Source organism: Poecilia formosa, unplaced genomic scaffold, assembly GCF_000485575.1.
Source record: "Poecilia formosa unplaced genomic scaffold, Poecilia_formosa-5.1.2 Scaffold270, whole genome shotgun sequence".
Taxonomy (NCBI): Eukaryota; Metazoa; Chordata; class Actinopteri; order Cyprinodontiformes; family Poeciliidae; genus Poecilia; species Poecilia formosa.
Genome location: NW_006800209.1, coordinates 403,134 through 428,815, shown reverse-complemented (window position 1 = coordinate 428,815; position 25,682 = coordinate 403,134). Strand labels below are relative to the sequence as shown.

Sequence of the window (25,682 nt, the reverse complement as noted above, 5' to 3'; positions counted from 1 at the left end):
ATCCTGTGATCCAACTGGAGGAAGAGGTGGGAGGGGTGGCAGCCGATGGGCAACTTTGTATGTACACAGTGCGAGAGGCTAAGTTGAGAAAAGTGCTGACTCATGATTGACCTTGTTTAACTGCCTGCAGAAAAAATACTTCTCTGTAAATGATCTCTTCCTGTATATTTTCAGCTCAAAATGACAGTCAGGCATTTGCTAGTCGGTGTGGGGATCTGAAACATGCATGGATGGGAAAACTAAATCAGCATAACACAACATGAAGTGGAGAAGCAGTGAAAGGGGAGGCATTCAGAGTGGTTAGAGTGAAGGTAGGACTGTGGGTGCACAGAGACTCCTTCACAAATCATTAGCCTGTTTGAAAAAGACATATTTTCATCCCTTTTAAATTTTTCCAAACTTTATTACACATTAGCCTGTTGAGTGAAAGACAGAAAATCAAGGTCACACTGGATTGTAGCCCACACCAGAACTGATAACATGTATGGCTTTGATAAGACAAGCGAGCTCATGTTTACTCAGCATTTTTTTTTTTGCTTATAAAAGAGATAGGTTCATTTTATGGCTGTGCTACGTGACTCAGCATATCTTTCAAAATTGTGCTGAGTCACAGTTCGCTGACCTAATCTTATCCTAAGACGAATCAATCCAAAGAACATGATAGAACAACGTAAAGCAAATAATTATTAATTTCAGTTTCTAAATGATAAAAGGCTTTGATTTACGCAGTTCAACTGTGGTCTGTATGTTTTTCTGTCCAGTTTATGTTTTTCATCCACAAATTAAACACTTTTTTAAGTATTGCATTCAGAAGAATTACATTTTTGGCAAAAAATGTTGAATGTATCAAAATATGAAGGGTTGTTACCAGTAGAGCAACATGTCATTATTTCTTTTTCAATTTATTTTGTTTTAAATCACTGCTTAAGATAAAATCTGCCATTCTAAAATCATCTCATAAGGCATTTTTTCTTGCACATTGCCCATTTCTAATTTTCTTGTTTATTTTTCTCTTATTTGCTGTGTTTTTAATCAAAAATCTACTATGCTGCCATTGCAGCAAAGTGTTTTAATACCAGATAAGAACATTGCCCTGATTTCAGGAAAATTTAACAATAGCTAAACAAATTGATATTTGTGAGAGAACTTCGGCAGGCTGGAGTGGCCCGACTTTAAAATAACATTTCTTCAACGATCATTTCAAACCTAGTCGGTTTGGGCATTGCATTTAGTGAAGAGGTTTCTCAGCGTCGCTTCCTGCAGAACTCCTAGAAACTGAATACGATTCTGCAAAAAGTACCCTTGAACATACTTATTCACACTCTGATTTAAACACTTTACCATAAGGACCTTGACTGTGCAAAATGTTTTCAAGTGACATAACTTTTAACTACATAATCTTTATGTCCACAATCTAGGGCTCTCGAGATTATTTAAGTGCAATATTTACGACATGCTGCTTATTCAAGCAGGGAGTTGTGTTAAAAATGATCTCTGACTTGTCTGAGCTCTGACTTGTCTGAGTCAGTGCAAAGAAGAGAAGACAAGAGGGATCATAATGATGGACTGACCAGCTGACAGAGAAAGATGTATGACCTTGGTTACAATTTGTTTTTATTAACATGGTTTTATTTGTCTCCCATGAGATCATTTTATTGATCTTTTGTCCCTTGACTACCATCGGAGGTTAAATAAAACTTAAATAAAACTTTAGCAGAATAAAGCAAGTATTAGTAAAACTTCTCTTCTAGATTTTCAGCTTTATTTATTTGGGCATATGATTCAGGTCTTTTATTTAAATCCTAAATCACCAACAAACGGTCTCTAACGGTCCAGTCAAATCCAAGCCATAACGCCATAAATACCCTGATTAACGTTTTTTGCAAGCTTTATCTGTTATTTTACATCAAAAAGTGTCTGTAACCGTTTTTCTTCCTGTTTGTTTTTATTTGAACTGAATTTAATCATATTTGGATGTAGAGAAAAATGATGTGGTCACTTTGCAGAAAGACTAAAGCCCACCTACCAAAAATGAAGGTTTCAAAATGGTAATCTATGAACTGTTAAATGATGTTAAAACATTAAGACAAAGACATTCCATCTCTTTGAGCTATCAACAAGTAATACCAGAGAGAAGCTTACCTTGCTCTATTTACGCACTGCTTGCTCAGTATAAGATGCATTACAAACTGAATACTCATGTTTAACAGCATAAATTATATTTATTCTTAACAGACACAATAATATTCCACAAATGACACATGTACAATTCTCAAAAAAGGACACATTTAGGTATAAATAGCCCTAATGACACCAGAATCCATAAGGCAGGAGTTTTAAAAATGATTTTGCACTTTATCAATTCTCAGTTTATTAATAACTTTTTTTTTTTAATATCTGGCACTTCTCTATATGTGCAAAGAGTGTAAACTGAAGGAAAAGATTATACCATGTACAGCCTGACATGTATTCAGATATGTCGTTGTAAAGAGCACATGGTGGTGATCAAAGGTCAAACCATCACTAGATACAGAGTCGTAAAGCTAGTATAATGTTTTACTACAGAAGTGTAGTATCACAAATGTTGACTTGTCCTCATTCTACCTTTATAAACCACTAATGAGATATATAACAAAATGTTGCAGGTAACTAAAGATGCAGATGTTCTCTTTGGTACAACACGATTGAAACTCAACCATCTAACATTTTCTGTGTTTGAGCATCAGTTCTCTAATTTTATTTATTTTGGTTTTCATCTTTTGTTTACGTAACAAACTCATCTGGTAATTCTCGTACAGAAAGGCAAAATCTCATTAGGTGAAAGACTTAGTGATGTGGTTGTAATTTAATCCTGCTGGCCTCTTCTGCACATATAACACAAATTTTGTCCTTTTTTTAAGTTTGGACATCTTTACGTTTGCAGGTCATTTGTAAAAAATAAAAAATAAAAAATCCAATGGTGTTATTGCGTGAATTGTTTATTGTATTTGACAGCAGCTGCATTCAACAGAAGTTACTGTGAATGACGTGCAAGGGCGTCAAAGTTAACAAAATTATTTGTTCATTTGACGTCTGTTCAAGTTTAAGTTAAAGAGAATTTTAATAAAATCGAGGAAGATGATGTGTGTGAGGGCTTTTCTGATTTGTTAGCTATGTTGCCACAGTTGATCATGGGTAACAATTAAAGCATCGCCTCTAATTATCACTTGTTTATATAAAATGTACAGAACATAAAATCTGACGTAAAGCCGCCAAGTAAGAAACCTAAAGTGGAATAACGATGCCATCCAAAGAGAGATGCTTCCATGCTCGAGCCTATTCCAACTTCACAATGGGGTAAGCAATAAAGGCAAACAACCATGCAGACACAGCTTAAGGTGGTTTAGCTTCACCAATAAGTCTTACATGCACGTTTAGGACAAGAGTATTCAGAGAGCACAGAGACCACATGCAAACTACATAGAAAACAAGATTATTTTTTTTTGCCAATCTTTTACCTAAGTTCCTTTTCAATGGATTTCTGTTTTTCCAAGACAGATCCTACTCTGTTTGACAGAATAACTGTCCACCCACAGCTGTTGGATGTAGAGAAAAATGATGTGGTCACTTTGCAGAAAGACCAAAACCCACCTACCAAAAATGAAGGTTTCAAAATGGTAATCTATGAACTGTTAAATGATGTTAAACATTAAGTCCATCTTTATGCTCTAATTGGCATCCTGAAGTTTAACATTGGTCCACACACTGTTACTACAAGTGCAGAGATTTTATGTACATTCCCACATTAAGTCTTAGGAATACACTGCTTAGCTTTTTTGAGTTTCTCGTCTTACAGCCTCAAACATGAAACCTGAAAATTGTGACTTGTTATTGTATTTAACCCCTTTTGCTCGCATACTGTGAAATAAAATCCTTCTGAGACCAACTAGTTTCTGACTTGGTGGGCACTGTTTGATTAGTAAACAGTATCTACCAGTGCTTAATGTAATATTTTATATATAAATATAAGTTTTTTTTTCAATTGACAGATACTGTCAGGTTTGCAGACTCTGCAGATGGCTCTACTGTCACTTTTTCTGCTGTCTGTAAGATTTCAGGGATGGTAAATCTATCTATTCACTTCTTTAACTCATGTTATTATAGGTTTGATGTAGCTGGAGGAATGGGCCCAAAAACTAATGATGGACTAGCGGTGATATAATAAGAAAAATAAAAAAACTCCTAAATAGCCAAAAAAAAAGTAACCAAGTTACCTGATCCTAAATGCAGCTATATATTTTGTTCAAATTATTTTTCTTTTCACAGTCAATCTTGGATCCTGTTTATTATTCATGATATTTTTGAAAATGTGCAAGACTTGGTACAGCAGTTACAGACACTGGACATACAGTAAATGGTGACAGAATATGGTAACAGTCCATGATACTCTTAGAAGGACTTAGTCAAGAGACATTTCGGGGGAAAAAAAAAGCATCAAGAACAAAACAAACGACTCTGGGAAACTAAAGGAAGAAAACTGAAGATACACAGGTTTTAATTTCTGGTGTTAGCAGCTCGTAATCATCCCATATGGAAGGTTCTTCTTTTCTTTCACAAGTGATATGTTTCTATGCAAACGTGTACAACGTCCAGATGTGGAAACGTGGCCTGTGTGCTGAGCCGTCTGTGCTGCACGTTCACTTCTCTGCCTGCACCGCTCCCATGCACAATGCCCCCTCCCCCTCTGTGGTCTCCAGCTCATCTGTGCGGATGGCCTGCGTGATCAAATTCAGCTCCTCACACATGGTCTCGTAGCGGTACGCCACACGGATGTCGGGGACGTTGGTGCGCCTGATGTCATTACTCTCCTGGCCTTCTGCGATGTAGTCTGGGCCGAGCCAGTAACTCTTCATCTGTCGGGGACAGAGGGAGATCAAACTGTCTGCATGCTGATAGTCTGTTTCATAGCCGTGAGGCAGGTTAATATGTAGCGTGCTGTAAAGATGAATGCTACCTTGTGAGAGAATCCGCTCATTAAGACGCTGTTCCTGGCTAACTCACACATGTCACATGAGCTCAGTTTCCACACCTGAGCAGCGATGCTGTACTCCTCCATCAACGGCTCCTGCACAAAATAAACACATGCTCTGAAATCAGTACCAATATAATTTAGAGGCAGTTTCCACCAACAGGATTTGAATTTAACCAAAGTTTCCAGTTAAATCTATGTACCATATTAAAATGTAAAAAAAAAATAAAATAAATTAAAAAAATCCATAAATAAAAGTCTGTAAATGCAGACAACATATGTATTTATCCAACCTTTACCCTGGTGAAAATAAATAAAATTCACTGCAACAAACTAAGTAAGTTTCAGAGGTCACTTCATAAGAAGATGCTGAGTTTGTACCAGAACATTTACTAGGGAACTAGCCAAGAGGCCCCTGGTAGCTCTGGAGGAGCTGCAGTGCTCCATAGCTCAAGTGGGAGACTTCATAATTAGCTGTGCGCTCCAAAAAGATTCATTTAATGGACAAGTAGCAAGAAGAAAAAAAAAAAAAAGCATCCAACCAGACCTAAATAGATACTATCCTGCAATTTTTAGATGCACACCTGCACCGACACACATGAACCCAACAAATAACTGGTTACTAGGCTTTTGCAGAACCTGCTGACATGGTGTGGCAGTAATTTTACCATTTAACTCAGGTGTGTTGGAGCAGGGATGCATCTAGAAGTTGCTGGATTGTAGCTCTGAAGGGCTTGAGTTGGACACCGCTGAATGAGATCAAAGCAGGTGCAGTCAAAGTTCAGATGTAAATCCAAATGTGAATCTGTAGTAGATACACCTAAAAACTAGCAGCTGAAATGACCATGAATGGTGGTTCCAAATCAAATCAAATCAAATCAAATCAAATCAAATCAAATCAAATCAAATCAAATCAAATCAAATTTTATTTGCATAGCACATTTCAGCAGCAAGGCATTTCAAAGTGCTTTACATAATTAAAATAAAAATAGCATGTAATAAACAGTGAGAAAGAGAAAAAGAAAAGATAAAAACATTAAAAACACCGAAAACGAAATTAATAAATAGATAAAAACTAAACATAAAAACATTAAAAACATCAAAGACATCAAAATCCACAATCTAAAAACCCCACAAAGTATTAACGTGTGGAAGTGAATACTAAAGGTCACACAAATGATCAGAAAAAAAAAATTATATATATATATATATATATATATATATATATATATATATATAATATAAACATTACAATTACTGTATGACCTACTTTGTGTGGGCCTGTCACATCAAAGACCTGTTTATTATGAAGATGCATGGTCACAAAGTGTGAAGCAGGAACCCTTTTTGCAATGACTGTAAATGTGAAGAGCACTGCAATTATCACAAAACACTGATTGGATACTTTCCTATTTATACATTTTAAGCTTTAGATATTTACACTCTGTGCTGTGTGAACTGAAAGTAAAAGAAAGCAGAATAAAAACTGATATAAAAATATTCTTTTGTTAAATGTATGTGGCAATCATGAAAGAAGAAAAACAAATTAATTAAACATATGCTACATGTATTTATTTTTAGATCAACTAAATCAGTGTATTAAGCAGTTCAAAGGATTTTTTAAGGATGTAATGATTTTTAATTGTAGTACTTGAAGAACTTTATTGTATATAATCATTAACTTCTTTTGTCTGGTGGCTCTCATAAATTTATACACAAATCCAACACTTGTCAAGTGGGCAGGACAAGCACACCTACTCCTTTTAAGATCATTTTACTTCAAAGTTTTTAACGTTCTCGCTGCTAAAGGTTCTGATTAAGCTCAAGACTTCATTTGTGAGTTGGTAAGCGTTGTCTGACCTTGGTAAAGTGAAACTGCAGAGGATCGTCTGTGGACAGAGAGACCATGAGTCCTCGAGACAGGTACTCTGGCAGAGGGTTGCGGTGGTAGCTGAGGAACAGGCTGTTATTGCTGAGAGGAGACATGGCGATGCCAATCTGAGCCAAATAATACAGGTACTGCAACACCGGAGCCTGGAAGAGAAACAGGGGCATCGTGTTGCGACATGCCCCAAGAGAATTTTCACAAAGTACAATAAGAACGTTTTGTGGTTTGGGGCGTCCCACCTTTCTGAGCAGCAGCCCATGGGAGATGTTCTCCGACAGCATGAACCCAGACACCAGGTGATGGATCGGACCCGCTTCCCCACAGTGAGGCCGCAGAACAAGGGTGTGAAAGCCGCACTGCCTGGGATAAAAACACAGTGTAGAAAATACCGGGAACCCGGCGAGGAACAAGACTGAACAAATAAACACCCACAGATCTTCTCCAGTGACACGCAATCAAAGAGATGAGAGAGGAAAGCAAAGGATCTAAAGAGTTTATTTTCTGAACAGTAGCCTTCAGTAACATATACTATTAGCTGCACTAAGGTGTAATCTAACTTACCTGCGCAGGTGATTCAACACTGTCATGTTTGCATACATGTAGTAGAGGTAGTAGGAATATGGCGGGTTGTCCTCCTCCGTCCAGTTGGCTGGCAGCGGACTGTCCAGGTTGAAGATATGTTGCTCTGGTTTGGATTCATCGTCCACACTGTCAAAGCCAACAACCTGCAGGACAAACAAAGTGCAGATCTGTTAAAAGAAACTCTCCGAGGAGGATGTGAAGGTGACGATCAGATTCGGTGGGTCAGTGAAGTGGCCGTACATGCTGAAGGAAGAGGTGCAGCTCTGGGTGGCTGCCAGGGTTGATTGTGACCTCAAACAAAGGCCTGAAGACATTCTCAAGCATTTCCTGGAAGTTGGACAGCTGTCTCTTCGTGTGGTAGACATCACTGTGAGAGGAGAACATCAACAAATAATAAAAAAAAAATCACTTATAAATCATTGTTTCTCTGATTTAATGAGTCAGATATTCACAAAGACTTCTGGCTGTTTGGAAAACTAAAAGAGAAATTTATTTTATGACAGATTAAGTAGTCGATTCATTTATTTAGATGAAGGAATTTAAATGTAAATATTTAACTGTAATTCAATGCAATAAATAAATTATTATGACAGTTTAAATAACACAGCAATAAATACATTGATTAAAGAAGCAACAATAGATATAAAAATGTATCAAAATATACACAGCAAATGTACTAAATTGATAAATTATTAATTCAAAACATGAATTTATTTCACAAAGTCTTTTTTGTACATTTAAATACGGATATTTCAAGATTAATTGCACAATGGTTAATATATATATCTAAATATTTTATATCTGCAAGGATATTTATTTATAAAATGTATTTATTATTTGGCACAAGTATTTATTGGACACTATCTCTTTATTCCCTCCGTAGTTTTGAGTGAAAATTTGATTTACGCCAGTGGAGAAACTCACAACAGTCGTGGCACCTGTACGAGCCACCGCACGTTGTTGGAGTAGACCTGGTGTCTGACGGCCCACTTGGCCAGCTTGTCCCACTCGTTTCTGGAGCGGCCGTAGATGGACAGCCGGAGCTCCACGTTCTGGTACTTGCTCTCCTCCAGGTCCGCCATCACTTCCTGAGAAGCAGTGAGGGGAAAATAGCCACCAGAGGGCGACAGCGCTTTAAAAAATACACAGGCAGGATTTCATAGGAAGTGGCTAAAGAGGTTGTGTATGCTTTGAAATGAGCACCTTTATAATGTGACCGAAGTACTTCCCCTCGATGTAGTTGTCGGTTTTGATGAAGATCTCTCTCAGAATGGATTCACCGATGGGATTATATTTAGCGTTGAATTTGTCAAACCGATGGAAGGTGTTGCGGTCCTGCAGACGGAAAACAGTTGAAACGTTTCTTTGCACCTCGTGGTTCTTGTTTATCCATTTTTAATGCTGTGTTGCTTACGGCATGCATGTCCAGAGTGTCCACACTAAGGTCAAAGGCGGTCAGGTTCATGCTCTCAAACACCTCCATGAGTGTCTGACCTTTGCCTTTCTCCACATGCACAATCTCTTTAGGATATTTCTTCATGGCTCTTTTGATGAAACGAAGAAGATGCTTCTGGTTCATACAAGATGAAGCGTGAATGTGAGTGTCTACCTGCAAAACAAACAAACAAACAAACGGGGGGGAAAAATATATTTTCTTTTTCTGGGTTACCCACAAATGATTATGATGGAACGAGGCACAAGAAGGTGTGATTTTTACCTTGCGAATATTGTAAAAGTCTCTGTGGGGAACCTTTTTCTGTGCTGCAAGCTCCTTCATCTCATTCAGCAGGATGTGCATCTGGAATTTGGAGCTGAGATACTGAAGCCGACGATAGCAAAACGACTTTCTGTTGGGAAGGGAGACATTTCACCACACTATTTGGTTTTAAACTGATTTCAAACAATCTGCGCCTTGCAAAAGTAATCATAACCCTGTGACCTTTTCGCTCCAGACGATGATTATGAGTTTTATGTTGGCTTATCCTATTGAATCCCAATAAACGTTTGAGGCCTAGGGAAACTTTTGCAAGGCTGTGTTTTCTACAAAGTAGTGTTCAGTATTAGGAACTAGAGCTTACACGGGTCCATTAATAATGAGGGCCATCATGACGTTCATATCAGCGATGTACTCCTGCAGGTCTGGGTACGGCAGGTCCAGCTCTGTGCTCCTGTTTGCGACATCACAGTCAAACAAGTCTGGCTGCTGCCAAGGGAACACGTGAACAGAGTCTAAAAACAGAAAACTCCTCTAACCGAGGGTGAAGCACCAAGAGATTTGTCCCCAATATCTTACTTTTCCATAACGTCCCTGCTGGTGTACACGTGCATGACGCCGTTCACCATCTTACAGCCGTAACCCACATCGGGGGCCATGCTGGCGGGGTCCTGGTTCTCGTACGGGTGCGTGTCAGAAGTAGGTGGGTGCACCGTGGCATCTGTGAGGGGGCAGAAATCCATGCTCGGTCTGAGCTCAGCGGCCCACACACTGCGGCAGCATGTTCAGGGGGGTGTAACAGATTGTAGAGCTTTAAATCTGTGGGGGTGCCAGGGTGTACTCCACTGAGAGAGTACTACTGCTGTCGCTTAGCATTTTACAGTCTGATCCAGAAAAAACTGGCATCACATATTCACATTCTTTAATGTTAAGCAAATAAAATATGAAAAAGAAGAAAGACTAAAAAATAATTTGCAGTAACCTGTTTAATTTCTATTACTTCTTTTTTAGCGTCTCACTCCAGAAAGGTAGTAATTTCTTTAACTGGTCAGCTGGTGGAGTTGAAAATAGCAGAGTTGAACAAAGGGGCACATTTGTTGTTTGAAGCGTGCTAAATGAGTTGCTAGGCACATGCAAATGACGCTCGTGGTGATGTCTTTAACCAAAAGGACAAAAGCTTCGGCAGCAAGTGAGACTTTTCAAAGAGCTCACCAGTAGCATCTGCTGTTGGATGAAACCAGTCCCTCTGCTGTGGACATCAGAGATTTTGTCCATGCGTAAAAATCTATACTACAGTGAACTTCACCTGCTGGCCCCCCATGTCTTAATAACACCATTACATCTTGTTAGCAGCTGCTAAATGTATGAATCTTTACCAAAAAGGGTGAGTGATGAAGCAAACAATTTGTCAGTATAAGCAAATACTCTGTACTTCCTGTTACATTCATTCATAAATTATGTTATGCATTCATCAGTTTAATATTGATTTTAAACTAATCTCATTTAACATTGATTTTAATGTGCAACATTTTGCAGGTAAGCCATAATATAAACTGAAATATTTAGTCTCCCCAGTGCCGTTAATATAAGACATAAGAAGAAACTAAACAATAAAACCACAAATATTAGGGACTCCTTTTTGTAACACTAAAGGGTCCAGGCATAAATAAAACATGGCTCTCTGCTCCGGGTGAGAACAGCCAAGGGGCGGCACAAGCAAAAAATGTAATTTCCTGTAGTGGCCTGACAATTTTTATATTTCCTGTTTGTCCACTTAAGAAGTTGGGAGGGGCTCTCCGCTGCTTGGTGAACGGCAACCAAACAACTGGCTGCACATTTGTTTCTGTTTACTGAATGTGTTTTGGACATTTGTTTGAGTCTAGAACTACTAGGACAATAGCAGAGGTTTGAAGCTGGAAACTTCCAGATAATTCTCTCCAAACTTCTCTGCATATTTCTTTTAGGAGAGCAGTAACTTCTCACAGTTAATTTCTGAGTTAACGTCTCTGTTTCATAGCTCTGGCTCATTGCTGCATGTGCTGACCTGCGGTGACGCTGGTCTCGGTGGTCTCTGCCAGCTCCTCCTCCTCCTCGTAGATGTCCAAGTAGAGCGGTCTCTCGCTCAGCTCCTGCAGGTAGCGAGCCGTGGTCCTGTAGAAGCTCTGCAGCGACAGACCCATGTACTTTTGTCTGATGAACAGAGCCTTCACCACACATTTGGCAGCGTCCAGCAGATCTGTGAAGGGAACCTTCAGGGAAAAGCAACAGATTAAAAAAAAAGGTGCAAAGATAGAGTACGTCTTCACGGTGGAGGAGGTGTTACATTAACGGTGGAAAAACGCAGAAAGTTTTATCCGACTTCTCCGACTCACCCCACATTTCTCCTCTCCGGAAATAGTGACTCTCTGGTACTCTCTCTCTGGGACCACGTCTCTCTCCTGCTGATTAGGAGCCTGGCTCTGCTCCTTCATGAATCTGATGACAGGTCCACAAGTCCATGAAAATGTGACAACAATAATCATTTCATAAAATCTTTGCTGACTCACTCCAGGTCTGTGGCACTGTCCGTCTTCATGAACTCTTGTTTGGCTCGGAGGAGGATGTCTGGTTCGAACCTGAGCACAGAGGCGCTAAACTCACTTTGGGATCTCTGATTTGCAAACAAAACCACCTGAGTCGCTGCATCAGTTGCACATTTCTGTACTTTCTGCCACTTACTTGACATCCTGACTTATCTGGCGCTCAAGGCGATGGCGTTTCTCCTCCAGCTGTTCGATGGGGCTGTCCTCTGGAAACTCATAGGGGGCGCTCCGCATCTCACTCTCCGCCAGGCTGCGGGAGAACAGCTCCTTCACACAGAAGCAGAAACGGTAAGTTAAGCTGACGTATTAGCTTAAAAGACATATGTTCACTTCAGGGGGGCTCAGTGGGAGAGTTTGGACCTCAGCTATCTCCTTGTATTTCCCGTCCATGGAGGTGCGCAGGTCGATGGATTGTTTCAGGGCCACTGGGATCCCGGGCAAGGAATGCTGGGAAGTGAGGAGTCGGCGAGGGCCACGAAGTTCAACTGCAGAGGAAGAGAGAGGCAAAGTGGTGTATTAGAAACTAGTGCGACACTTGGAAATTATTTTTTGTTAAGATGTTGGCTGAAGCTGGTAAAAGAGCATCAATATCCACGGCGAAACAAATTCTGTATGAAGTTGGGCTGCGAGGCTGCGAGGCTGCGAGGCTGCGAGGCCACTCAGCGATGAAGAAGCCATCACTCTAAAAAGCAACATAAAGGACTGTTTGCACATGGACCTTCCTTTATTTCTGAAGACATGTTCTGTGGTCTTATCAAGATAAAATTTAATTGTTTGGACATATTGACCATTGGCAAAATCAAAGGAAAAAATGGGGATGCTTGCAAATCTGAGGACAACGTCCCATCTAGAAATTTAGGTGGTGGCAACAAACTGTTGTAAGTTGTTTGACACGAGTTGTTTAAATATTTCTATGAAATACTGAGGAAATATTCTAAAGTTGAATAAGAGGAAAATGAAAAATGCACCCCTCATTATTCTTGCATTTAGGGAATATAATTCGTTTTGGTATTCAAGCCAACTACAATCAGTAAAAATTTAGCCTGATTTCATGGCAAGAAAAGGGAATGTGTGATTTTATTATTATTTTTTTTTACAGTGCATTTTCAAAGAAACAAATCTAAAACCATTTTTGCCTTAGGTTTACAGTTTAAGCTAAAGACTGTTATTTTTGGAAGTTGTTTTTTTTGCTATACACTGATGCCTAAGCTTGTTGTCCCATATGTAACAATTTACTTCTAGTTGCCTTCTCGACTGCTTCATCATGCATGTTTTATTTTTTCACATTCCCCGATTCTGTGACATATGAGCAAATTTCTCCACAGTGAGCCAAAGGCGGCTTGAGAATGTGATAGTATTTGTTTTGTAGCTAAGTTCATGTTAGTAAGGCTTTACACTTTACACTGGTCAAAGATTTGACCTCTTTACAGTCTCGTGTGCCAGATTTTGGACCAGACTGTTCTGTTCTTGCACTCAGGCTGTCATTATTCCTTAATCATTTTCACTTAAACTTTTGACAATCAAAAAGACTGTGTGGGCTTCCTCTGCTGGTCAGATCTCTTTGAACAATTAGTGAGTGACACTGGAGCTTTTTATAATCCTATATAAAACCTGGAGCCTAAAAAGCAGAAGAAGAAGAGGAAGGAAGATTATTGCTGAAGAAGCTCAGATCTAATTTACACTTCACTCAGTGAGCAGTGACTAAAACAAGTCCGCTCGGTGGGTTCCCACAGTGCAGTGGAGCTCAGCGCCTATTTGTGCCTCCGTACACAATGAGCCATTTAGGTGAAGAGCCATCAGAGCAGGAGCACACAGGCCATTATCGCTCTGCAGGACTCAGTCCTACACAGACTCAGCTGTCACAGACAGATGAGGAGGCACTCAGAACGTGAGAATCCTCGTGACAAGGACGGAAGTGAGTGAATGCATCTAATAAGCAGAAAGAAAGACATAAATAAAAAGAGAAGTTTTTCTGTAGTTTTTAGACAGATATCCATCTTTAACTCGAAACTACCTGTCACTGAAATATTCATCGTCATGTTGAATATTTCATTTCATGCATGGCAGAGTATCAGTGGGGCTGATGTCCCTCGGTATTTATAGACCATGCTCAGAAAGAGGTCAGAGAGGATGCACTGCATGTTACAGTCTGACCTCTTGGACAGCAGCTCAGACAAAACGCACACATAACCCGACAAGAAAACCTTCTATTAAACCAGGAGCATCCGCCACAATCTTCAAGCTTTTTAAAACTACTTATTTTAGAATTATTAAATTGGCATTTCTTTTCTTTTTATTTTTGAACACCTCTTGTCTTTATATAAGTCTAAACACTTACAGAGTTGCAGAAAAAAAGTAGTTGTTAAAAACTAATTGGCCAGCCCTCAACCCACCACACATTTCATCGCACTCAGCCTCACACTGTCCAATCAACACATCCCACTCAACACAGAGAACAAGTTTGCTGGGACCACATGGCTGCAATGTCAAAACATAGACTGAATCTGAAGCTCTGAGGAACAATGAGAGGAACACACACGTCTGCTGCACAGAAAAATCCAACTCGGAGTCGACGTTTGCAGGAAAACTGTACGCTGAGTAAGCAAGAGACATTTACCATAACTCTTTCTTTCAGCAATTTTAATGAGAAAAATTCTGGATAATTGTTGGAAAAAGTATATATATATTTACTTTTTCCAATAGTAAAAAAAAAATATATATATTTTTTTTATTTATATATATATGAAATAATATTTCATAATGTTTTTTGAAAGTCGGTTTGATTTGCTGCCCTGCGAGGTTTGCGGCGTCACCACAGTTCGCCCCACTTCTTGCTGTATTGACTGAGAGATTGGCATGGCTTGCAGTATTGACGGTGCAGATAAGATGGAAAAGGAATCACATTCTGTATCTGATGTGGACGTGCACCATAGGTAACCTTCTCACTGAATGACACTACGAGCTTAGATGGCAGGAAGATTTTCTGAGCTTGACTCTCTTTCTGACAGTTTCATTCAAAACCTTCAGCTCTAGATTCAAAAACAGTCACTGGATTGTTGTTGTTTTTTTTGTTTTTTTTATCAGAGAGGTGACAGCTGCACGTCACAACAGCCACAACAAATCCAGCTGCAATTCCCAAAAATATTTTTTGGTGTAAAAACAGCCCGGTGCATCGCCAAAATAACACCCATACCCACAGTGAGACAAGGTGGTGGCAGAATCACTTTTGTCTGATGAAAGGATTTTTTTTTGTTTTGTCTGGAGGAAATGAATCAGTTTCTGTCAAACACATTCAGGTGTTAGAGAGAAATGTACTTTTTTTTATGAACACATTGAGTCCAAACATACATCCAAATCAACAAAAGAATAATTTCACCAGAAGTAAAGCAAAGTAGCTGAATCTAGAACTAAATTCAACAGAAAATGGTTTGGAGACTTGAAGAGACAAAAGTATCAAATAATCGACGTCTAAATCTAAATACCATGACTTTACCAAAAGTCAGATTTTCATACCAAGTTCCTTTGCCTGATGTTACACATCCTATGTTCAAAGTCAAAAAGATTTACACTGAATGGTCACATTTAAGATACAAAACAAAGCTGTCTGGATTAAAAAAAAAAAAAAAAACAGAACAAAAGCATGAATAAGGCTTGATAGACTGCAGTTTGTCTATAAGTCACAGATTGACGCTGCTCTGTTCATAAGATCAGAGACGTCTGTGCAGCGCAGCAGCAACCAAGGATATTATTTCTGCTGTCAGTTCAATGGATATTAAGCCGCTCTAATGACACCGGACACTGGTGTGGAGGGCAGGATGCGACAACCACACTGGGATGCAGTAAGGCCAAGCCCAGCCACTGCTTCCAGACCTGAAGCTAAGCCCCTAATGGCTGCTATATTTGGATCAGTGGCGTTTATGGTTATATAATGACTCATCCCCTCACGGACGGGGAGCAAACCGCTCTGAAATTAAATCCATCAGTGTTTTTCTTGGAAGTATTTTGCCCGCACAGACGTTAAATTGACCAAAGTTCTCCTGCAAAATTTGTTAAACTGGTTTATAATTGTCTACGGGATCTAAGAGATGCTGGAAAAAAAAAATAAAAAGAGTCAACACTCACTGCTTGATATCTACCGAGTCAAAATGAGGTTAAATAGGGTTCACACAACAGAGAGAAAGGCTGGAGATGCGATCTCACTGGGGGCTCTTTAGTAGAAACGTTTGCTCAATAACTTGTTAAAATGAACTGTGAATCTGCCAGTCACTTGTTAGGGACTCAGAGCATTTATCCACACAAAGTAAAGCAAGTGAATAGAGGGTCAGAAAGGGGAAGAAAGGGGATTAAATTATTTTAACACAGTATGGCTGTTTGTGTCAGACAGAGATGATCTGCTGGAATCTCCGAACAAAACATTCCTTTCAGATTTTCCAGATTTATAGAGAACGGATTAAAAAACCCAGAAACTATCCAAGGAAAAGCATGCGTGTGAACAAAAAGACCTTGTTGATATCAGGGGTCAGTAACTCTTAACAACTTGTTGCAACCAGAGTAACGTGGTTGTAACAAGTTCTAGTCCTGGCCTGTGAGTCTAGATTTCTGCTGCTGCAATCAGACTGCAGGACCAGAATGTGGCAAAAACATCAAACCCGTCTTGCTTTGTATCGACACCTCAGACTGGTAGCCGTATAACAATGTGGGGATGCTTTCATGGCGCATTTTGGACCCCAGGCTGCACTGTGGTGCAGCTGGGAGCACCGGTTTCGACTCAGGTCTTTCTAGAGTTTGCATATTCTCCAGTGCGTGCGTGGGTTCTCTCCGGGTACTCCGACCTCTTCCCACGGTCTAAAAACATGACTGTATAATTGCTCTCTCTAAATTGTGAGTGTGTGCGTGGTTGTCTGTCCTGTCTGTCTCTGTGCTGTCATGTGATGGACTGTGCAGGGTGTACCCCGACTGTCGCCCAGAGACAGCTGGAGATAAGTCCCAGCTCCCCCGCAACCTGGCAAGGGCAAGCAGCAGGTTTTTAGACGATGGATGGACTTTAGGTCCGTTATTGTATGCGAGAGACAGACAGAGTCATGTGACTCTGCATAGCTTCGAGATCGGTATGTTGTATTCCATATCCATGTCTGTAAATGTTTGCCTTCCAACTTATTCAGAATAAATGTTCAGCATGAATAAAATTCAACATCCTCCCTTAATCTCTCTGGTTTTACCATCAAACAGGTCGCTACGCAAGCCACCATCGTCTACCTGCGCCTGTGGGGGGCTGTGACTCATCGCCTCGGTGGAAAATATTTTTCTCAGTAAAACTTACATATCCTCACAGAGGCAAGATTGCTTTGGGATGCCGGAGACTAACAATGCCGTAGAAGAGTTTTATTTGGAAAACTCCAAGCAGAAATCGGATTTATTTCTGATACTTAGAGAATGTAAATAAATAAATAAATAAATAAATAAATGAATAAAAGGTTTTCTGGTAAAACTGTCAAACGAAATGCAAAAATCAAGAGTTTTCAAATCATACATATTACACATGTTGTTTCTACAAAAACATGCTTCAAGCTAACCGTCTCTGGTACTGACTGCTGTCTACAGCCAAATAAATCCAACAGGATTTAATGCCCATCTGATAGACCTTCATATTATGATAACTAAGCAGCATTTAAAAACTTGTTTCCTTGTGGTTCAACATCCATCTGAGGACCCAGAAACTTGCTTCTGTCTGCAGAGACGCTTTTTTATCTCCATGCCCACAGGCCAAAAGTGATATAAAAACAGCCTCTTCTCTTTTTTCTGCTTTTCGTCAGCCTGCCCTGTGGAAACTAAGAAAACATTAACAACCCAGATACGGTCCAGCATTACAGCCCTGCCAAGATCCCACAGCTTCGGCGAGTTGCAGGCATTATCGATCCGGACTTCTTCTTTCTGCACACTTGCACCATTTTACCCAGTCTGGAAACGCACCAGGAAGCAAGTTTGTGGGGCGATCAATCAGCACGCCGTCTCCTCTGCACTCTAAAGACAGCGCTGCTTGGGGCTGTAGCACGAAGCCGTCAGAGGACAGCCAGAAGAGAGGTGGTTGGGAAAGAGGGAGAGGAACAGAGGAGGGGAGCATTTTGTAATGAGGGATGAGGGTAGTGGAGCATACCTGTCTCCTCAGAGCCAGTTTTAACCAGCAGCTAGCAGAGCCAAGGGAGGACAGACAGACAGAGGGAAGAAGGGAAACAGTCGCTGTCCTGGCTGGGAGATGGAGCATGCCAAACAGCAAATGGCCCAGGATGGCGACTGCTGTCCTTTCAGCATGGGCTCAACATGATGGGAGGCAAAGGAGGGATGGAGAGAAACAAATGAGAAACACTCCAAGTCAAAAATAAAACAACTCCAAACACACTCGTGCCTGTACATCAATGCACTCACAGAGTCAAAACCATCAGTCATCTCTGCTGCCATCCATAATCTGTCCCTGTCATACATACACAGAGCAGGTCCGGCAGATCCATGAACTCGCCCTCACAGCCCCCCTCTGCTCTGCCTGCCTCCTGGTCCAGGCCAGCTGTCACTGCACCAGCCGCCTCTGGAGCCGATCTTCCTCATTTAAAAGCCTCTGACATCTATCTGGACCGTACCACAGGAGGATGAGGAGGCGGGGGTGGGGGAGACGAAGGAGCATCAGCGGAAAGCGCCGTCTCTCCTGGGCTGAACTGGTCCAGCAGCACCCCCCGCCCCCTGTTCTCCGCGCAGTCGCCTGAGCTGTGTTTGGCTGAAGGGACCATGTGTTCAGGATGTTTGTGTCATGTGTGTCTGAACAAAGCGTTGCTGTCTCAGCTGTAAGGTTTGACATTTCATTGTCCTTTTTGTTGTTGTTGTTTTGATAGTAGAAGTCTGAGGGGGGGGGGAAATGTGTTCAACACGTGACCAGAACTGAATCTCCTCTCATAAATCCACTTAAAGAGCCGCTTCGTTGTTCCCGTCTACCATGGCATATTAGGGAGATACTAAAAAAATAAAAAAAATAATTAAAAATAAAAATAATAATAGTATTGTTATTATTTTCATAATAATAACTATAATAATTTTATTTATAAAAAATTATTTTTATAAATAAAAATAAATTATTATTTTTATTTATTTAAAAAAAATAGTATTATGAGAATAAACTCATATGAGAATAAAGTCATGAGTTGAAACAACATGAGAATGAAGTCGTAGTAATATGGGAATAAAGCCATAAAATTATGAAAATAAAGTCCAAATAATACAAGGATAAAGTTGTGATAATAATATGAGAATAAGGTAATATTCTCATATGACTTTATGAGGATATGACTCATAAAGTCACATATTCTTGCAATACATGTGTCTTATACTACAGGAATATGTCATAATATTATGACTTTTTTCTTGTATTTTTATGACTCTGTTCCCGTAAACCACTCTGCACTGAACTTTACACTTTCTGGTTGAAACTATTGACCAAAAACTCCATGCAGAAAGACCCCAGGCTGGGATCTGAACCGAGGACCTTCATGCTGCAAGGCAACAATGCTACCAACTAATAGATGAGACGATTATTATTTCATTGTTTGTTCATGTCATGATTGCTGATCTTTGATTGATTTTTGTCCATTCGACATCACTGCTTCAGGGGCTCTTGTGCTTTGTCTGTCCTGCTTGTCAGCTCAGTAAGACATGAGCTGCTGTTCTGCTGAAACTCAGCTCAACTTTTGCCTTCAATTTCTGGACATCCTCTTACCACAACATGTAAGTACCAGTAACTCTATGCAATCCCACATGACTGGAATCACAAACAGAGAGAAAAAACAATCTGTTCTGTAAAGCCCTCCTGATGGGGATGACATCATGGAGGGTGAAGCCAAGCGTGACACTTTTACCAAAAAATTAAACCCCCCCGGCCAGAGCAGCAGAAAATCCACCTTGTCCCTTCTTATGCCCGTTAATCTTAGACGCTACTCAAATACAAATTAGTTTTGAAGAACTCTTATTGGTTTTCAGTGAGCATTGAGACATGGATTTATTCAGAGCCGGCGCTCTCTAATGGTCATGTGAGGCTTTACAGCCAAATAACTGCATTTATGAAGACTCATTGTGATGGATGAACATCTGAATGACGTTCAATAACTTCAAGAGATGAAATTAAACCTGGTTTTAAACAGATGTCTGTCTGCATTTTTCTGATGGTTTCGATCTTAGAAAGGTGTTGTAATTAACAAGATAATAACCTGCTATAAAGAAACTATTCATATTAAATCATGTGAAGACACGTCCATCATATCCGCACATAAAAATGAAAGTAGTTCACAGTGCATTATGGGTGTTTCAAGTCAATCTGGCATCTTATCAAATAGATGAAAGTTATTTTTACAGGCAGCTCTTAAAAAAATCATCTGAGAAATGTGTCAAGCTGTGTTAAGACTAAACAACAATTTTGTTTTATGAGAGAAATTTATGAGAGAAAGTGCAGAAATTTCTTTTATCTTTTAATCTATTTTTTAATCTTTAAGTTTCCCATTCAGCTTAGTTAAATTCTAGGTAATTTAGTGTTTATGGGCCAAACGTGCCACATTATTCAAATGATAAGCAGAATTTAGAGTTGAAGCTTGATCATGAAAACATTTTCAGCCATTAAAAAGTGTGGTCTAATGCCTGTACCTTCCAAACTGGACCTCTCTGCGTGCGACCAGCAGCTGCTGTCAAGGTTTCTGTCGACTTATCGACTGCATCGACACACCATCAGGGCCCAGGACAGCAGAGAGGCGACCCCACCCTCCCAGGCCCCCATCCCACGCCAGATGTTGCTCCATCCGAGCAGCGGGAAGGAGACAAAAAAGGTCGGAGTGTCTGAGCTCAGGTTATCTGATGAAGGTGTGTCGTTGTTTTGGTCAATCATTAAGAGAAATGTGTGTTATTACCTCAGATTAGATTCTTGTGGCGTCACAGTGTTTGCCTGCGACCTGCGCCGTGACATCCGTGTGGGATTGTGACAGTGGCAACAAGTGACACAGGCAAAAGAGGTGTGAGCAGCATGTGGGTGAAGCCCAGCGTGATCAAAGGTCATTCATTGCTTCCTGAATGACCTTTATGAATCAGTGAGCTGATTCATAAAGGACTTACTTTGGGAACGTTTCACATTTTATCACAGGCTATGAGCTGCTTTTACAAATGTGATGAACGTCTTTCTGGCTCTTTCTATTAATCTGAGAAGCAGATTAATAGGGGTGATTGGGATGTGATTGAGAAGCAGATTTTGCAAACATGCCATCATCTAAATGTCATGATTCATAAATGTTCCAGTGAAAGGAAAGACTAAAGCTCAACTAAAAATCTGTGGCAGGACCTGAATATTACTACTCACAGATTATATTCACCCAATCTGACTGACTTTAATCTGTTTGTCAAAGGAGGACAGATTCAATTTTCTCATTTCTTGATTTTCGAAACTGTAACATTTCTGCAAACCGTCGACTGGATCTGAAAACAAACAGACACCTTGTTTTACGTGTAAAAATGTTTTAGAAATACACTCCACTTTGTGTTGGTATATCACATGAAATCACAGTAGAATAATCTGCAGATTTTGTTTGTACTGTGACAATAAGAGGGGTATGAAAACTGTTGTCATGTAGTGTGTGTTTAGAGCTGGACCAAAGAAGCTTTGGAGAACCGTGGTGAAGTTTGAATAAAGAAATCAGAAAACTTGCAGCAGAAGCATGAGGAGAGTGAAACGTGAAGCACGGATGGAGGAACAGGGAATAATTAATGCAAAGACGCTGAACAAAGACTCACAGAAACCACAAACCAGGGGGAAAAGGTTAACACTAAGAAAATAATCTAAAGGAAAGAAAAAAAAAGAAATCGCATGGCAACACCTACTAACAATAATGAATACAGAGAGATGAGCAGAATATGGAAGAAATAAAGATCAAAAACACAAATGAAACCCAAACACACACCGTAATGTATGATATTGTTGTTTTTTTTCACCCTGCTGTTAATGCATTTTCCATTAAACCGTTTTGGTCTCAATTAATGTCAGACAGCTGTTATGACTCAAGCAGACAGCTACTGCTGCATTCATTTACAACCATTTGCACACATTTCGGTGCCTCAACAAGTCCAAATTGTATCAGCGCGGTGTGGGGGCGAGCTGGAGAGTGGGTGTCTCTAATCCCAGAACTACCTTCCTCACACCCGGAGAAGAGATTCATCTAAAGCTGCTCTTTGCCGAGCTTCGCCCTGCAATGATGTGACAAACACAGACACTGTGCTCAAACATGCTGCACAAAATACACTCCAACTCTGAGCTGCTCTGATCCTGCAGCATACTTTCACATTTGCTCCCTTTCAGCCGGGCACGTTTACTCGTTAAAGGGGGATAATCCACTTTTGCTGCATGCAGGTGTCGTTTAGATGTTGAAAGACGTCATGCTCTGACCTGTATTTACAATTCAACTGAAAGTGGCTGAAGCAGAAACGAATCCAATAAGCGCTGATTAATTATTTGACAAGACTGTAGAGTTAACCATCTGATCTTATGCAAGCAAATCAACCTAATTTCGCTGCATTCGCACTTACAATACTGTACAATCTGCCCCCCAACTACACACGCGCCCTTGCAATAAAAGCACAAAACAAAAGAGATGAGTCACCTAAATGTCATATTTGCTTACTCAGTTAGTTCCCTGGAAGCTTTAACAAAATCAAATGTGAATGTTGCTTTTTCCACGTGCCTCTGCAGACTGAAAGTCTCTAACACTGAAGAGGTAAAAGAAAAATGGACTTGAAACAAAAAAAACAGCATCTGTTTAATTATTCCACCCAGCATGAGAGCATTTATTTATAATAATGCTTTTGTTTACGAGCTACTAAAGTGGATAATTGCTGAAAACATCCTGATCTGGGAGCTGATGATTCGCTCAGCTTTCCTGCTGCTGGATTAGATGTCAAATTCCTGAACACGCTGACCGTAAACTAAAGTCTGAGCATGCCGCTGTTGGTTCCCAGTGGAGATATGAACAGGAAGAGATTACTGAGACAACTTTAAATTTAAACAATGCAAGATTTTGAAGAAATATGACTATAACAATTGTCCAAGTCAAGATGGAGGACATGGACTTCAAATTTTCATCATGATACACCGCTGTGGCAAACACTATGAAATAAGATACTCTGCTATCACAATAACACGGTGAGGTGCAATTATACCACAAGGCATGATCTCTGCTTTTATTCCTGTTGCCAGAGATTTTATTCTTTGATTCTCTCATAAAGCCAACAACTGGAACGTAGAGGTTTTGAAAAGTGTAGACTTTGATTCACCATTTTCAAAGCTTTTCAACGTACAAGGATAACAGTCTTACATAATCCAAATGGAAAACAAAGAGCTTTATTGAAGGAAGAATGTAAATATGCTATAACCTATAAATAGCATAAGTGTGCCACACACTCTGCTGAAGCACCTTTTGATTCAGTTTCAGCTTTTCTTCAGTTCAGATAATCAAATTAACTTGAATTGGAAGAACCAAGATGAGCTCTGCAATGACCAGAATGTAGCTACAATTTCCTTCATTTAGTGGTTTTGTTCGACTTGACAAACATCTCCTGGATTTTCCACATGTCTGCACTGAGGGTTGTGGTGTCAACATAAAAAGTCTTTCTTCCAAAGAAAACATCGAAAATCGTCTCAAATCTCCAAATATCCATAGCAGAACATGCTGAAACATTCTGTCCAAGTATTTAAGTAACAAAAAAAAAAAAAAAAGTTGACATCACCAAGTGAATACAAAATGAGAGGCTCGTTGGCAGCATCATGCTAGTTTTTGTCCAAAAACTGTTGGTTTGTAAGTCTAAATATGGATTCGAATCAACAAAAGACCCAATTGTTAAAGATAAATGAATGTTTTGAAATGGTGCAGAGCTGAATTAGACAATACATATGTGGGGTCGTCTGAATAGTACTGTAAACAAAGGATGTCAACAGATTTAGTGACATTTCACAAAATCAAAATCTGTCCTCCTAACTCAGAAAGCTGAACGCTGAAACTGATTGAAATTATGTTTTATCCAAGTGTGTTTTTGCAGGTGTGCATATTTATGCAACCAAGTTTTAGCACCTTTGAACTTTTTTCCATATAAAAATGTATTTATTTCGTAGATGAGTTGTTGTACAGGATATATGATTTTGTGGAAAATGTTTTAAAATGATTTATTATGCATTAGTTTTTTTTTGTATTAGAGTGACGTGGCATTTTGGAACAGTACTGTACACTTCAGAGAGCTACTGCAGGTTAAACAGCAAAAGTAATATCCAAACCATGACAACATTTTTTCCTAAATTACTCCAACCAGTATTTCCATCTTACCATGCCCTACACTAAAAAAAATCCCTGAAACCTGCACAGATGCAGAAATTATTTTCTGCATTTTCCCTGATGAAAAGGAAACCCTATCGCCTGAATGTGGGGCTAAAAGAGACAAATACAGTTTGCACAGAGGGACGCTTCCATCTCGTTTCAGAGAGCGATCCCTCAGCCTCACATCACTCTGGAACGAACGAACAAGTTTTGCATTTCAGAGAAAGTGTGGCTGGATCGGCATATGATGCCTCCTCTTTGTGGTTTGGATAAAAGGCCGTGCATACATCAGAGTGGAGGCTAATCCTCTCTTTCAGCCGAGGACAAAGTCCTGAGGTACCAACATACATATTCTCTTTCTGCAGTTAACCAGCTTAGCAAAAACCACAGTCATCAAGTTTCCTCTCTCTCAAGGAAAAAAAAAAAGACAGGAAGAGTCAATTTGCAAAATGCCTTAAAAACATTATCCCTATTGCAAAGTAAAAATTCAGTCTAAAACGTGACGGCTAACAACATAGGGGTGTTCACCTGAGAAAAACAAGTTACGCAATGGCTAAATTGTTTCACACTGGTGGGGCTCATTTGTGGTGCAGCTCTGTGAAACTGTGACAGATGAAGCCAGAAAAGATAATAATAAAAAAAAATATATAATAGAAAGACTGTAAACATGCTGTCAGCAAAGGAGTAAAACGCCTGAAATCTCCCCCAGAAAACAGCCTCCGTTGCATCTTCCTGCAATCAACAGGTTTGCATTTCAACTACTGCCAACCTCTTCCAACTCAGGGGAAAGTAATGCACACCGAGTGTTTCTATTTACACTGTCATACTTTTTCTGTCACTCGTCCTGGAGAAGCTGTCAGAGCAGAAACATGATGTTTAATGTGTGACTCCTCTCACCTCCTCCACTCACCTGTGCTGGCCGTGTACTGCAGGCTGCCCCGCTTCTTAAAAGGCGAAAGAGGCTTGTTTTTGACCCCGGAGCCACCGGCTGCGGTCCCGGAGGGCACGTTGGAGGACATGATCCCGGGTCGTGTCTCTCGGCTCGGCTCGAATGAGGGGAGGAAGAGGAGGAGAACCGAGTGAGTCAGGCTGAGCTGTGGAGGACGGAGAGATGCTGGGCGAGTGAGGAGAGGAGAGGAGGTGAAGAGAGGAGGAGGAGGACAGACGGGAGAGAGACAGAGAGAGAGAGAGAGAGAGAGAGATGTAGCACAGATGCTTTCAGCTTGAGGGAGTCTCACTGCAGTCGGTGTATTAGCGGGGGTTTCCAGACTCACTGGTCCATCAGCATCAGCATCCCTCTGCAGAGAAACAAACTCCGCCCCCCCGCAAAAAGACCCCGGCGCCTGAGCTGCAGCGTTGGTTGGTGGGGTGGGGGGGTGATGTAGGGTCTCGCATTCCACCCCGCTTCCCCCCTAGCCCTCCCCGGTCATGCGCAAAAAACACACACACTTATACAGCCAAGCACAACAACCAACCACTACAACACACACGCACACTGTTCTGCTGTTGCCATGACGACCACAAATCTGTG

General features: G+C 40.3%; 1 protein-coding gene across 4 annotated transcripts; it reads right to left on the bottom strand.

Moving 5' to 3' along the window:
* Window positions 1-2,206: 2,206 nt before the first annotated feature.
* On the bottom strand, window positions 2,207-25,481 carry ampd2b (adenosine monophosphate deaminase 2b). 4 transcript variants are annotated; one of them, XM_007570904.2, is made up of 19 exons: window positions 18,257-18,468; window positions 17,929-18,086; window positions 12,135-12,259; window positions 11,911-12,041; window positions 11,739-11,807; window positions 11,565-11,667; window positions 11,237-11,441; window positions 9,772-9,913; window positions 9,557-9,646; window positions 9,196-9,325; window positions 8,893-9,087; window positions 8,682-8,813; window positions 8,403-8,566; window positions 7,719-7,845; window positions 7,458-7,621; window positions 7,136-7,256; window positions 6,869-7,042; window positions 4,994-5,104; window positions 2,207-4,892 (listed from the first exon to the last, which is right to left on the bottom strand). In XM_007570904.2, the coding sequence occupies exons 3-19, from the start codon at window positions 12,162-12,164 to the stop codon at window positions 4,677-4,679; spliced, it is 2,304 nt and encodes a 767-aa protein (XP_007570966.1). In that variant the 5' UTR covers window positions 12,165-12,259; window positions 17,929-18,086; window positions 18,257-18,468; the 3' UTR covers window positions 2,207-4,676. The 4 variants fall into 4 exon arrangements, with proteins under 4 accessions (XP_007570966.1, XP_016536612.1, XP_016536611.1 ...); XM_016681126.1 differs by having other exon boundaries at window positions 17,929-18,068; XM_016681125.1 differs by lacking the exons at window positions 17,929-18,086; window positions 18,257-18,468 and adding an exon at window positions 25,062-25,481.
* Window positions 25,482-25,682: the final 201 nt, after the last annotated feature.

Excerpts from the sequence above, each read along its gene's own strand:
- ampd2b (XM_016681125.1), bottom strand. The coding sequence starts at position 25,170 with ATGTCCTCCAACGTGCCCTCCGGGACCGCAGCCGGTGGCTCCGGGGTC. Across the intron at positions 7,043-7,135 it reads ATGGGCTGCTGCTCAGAAAG|GCTCCGGTGTTGCAGTACCT; the intron begins GTGGGACGCCCC and ends TTTCTCTTCCAG. Across the intron at positions 5,105-6,868 it reads TGCAGTTTCACTTTACCAAG|GAGCCGTTGATGGAGGAGTA; the intron begins GTCAGACAACGC and ends TATTTTGTGCAG.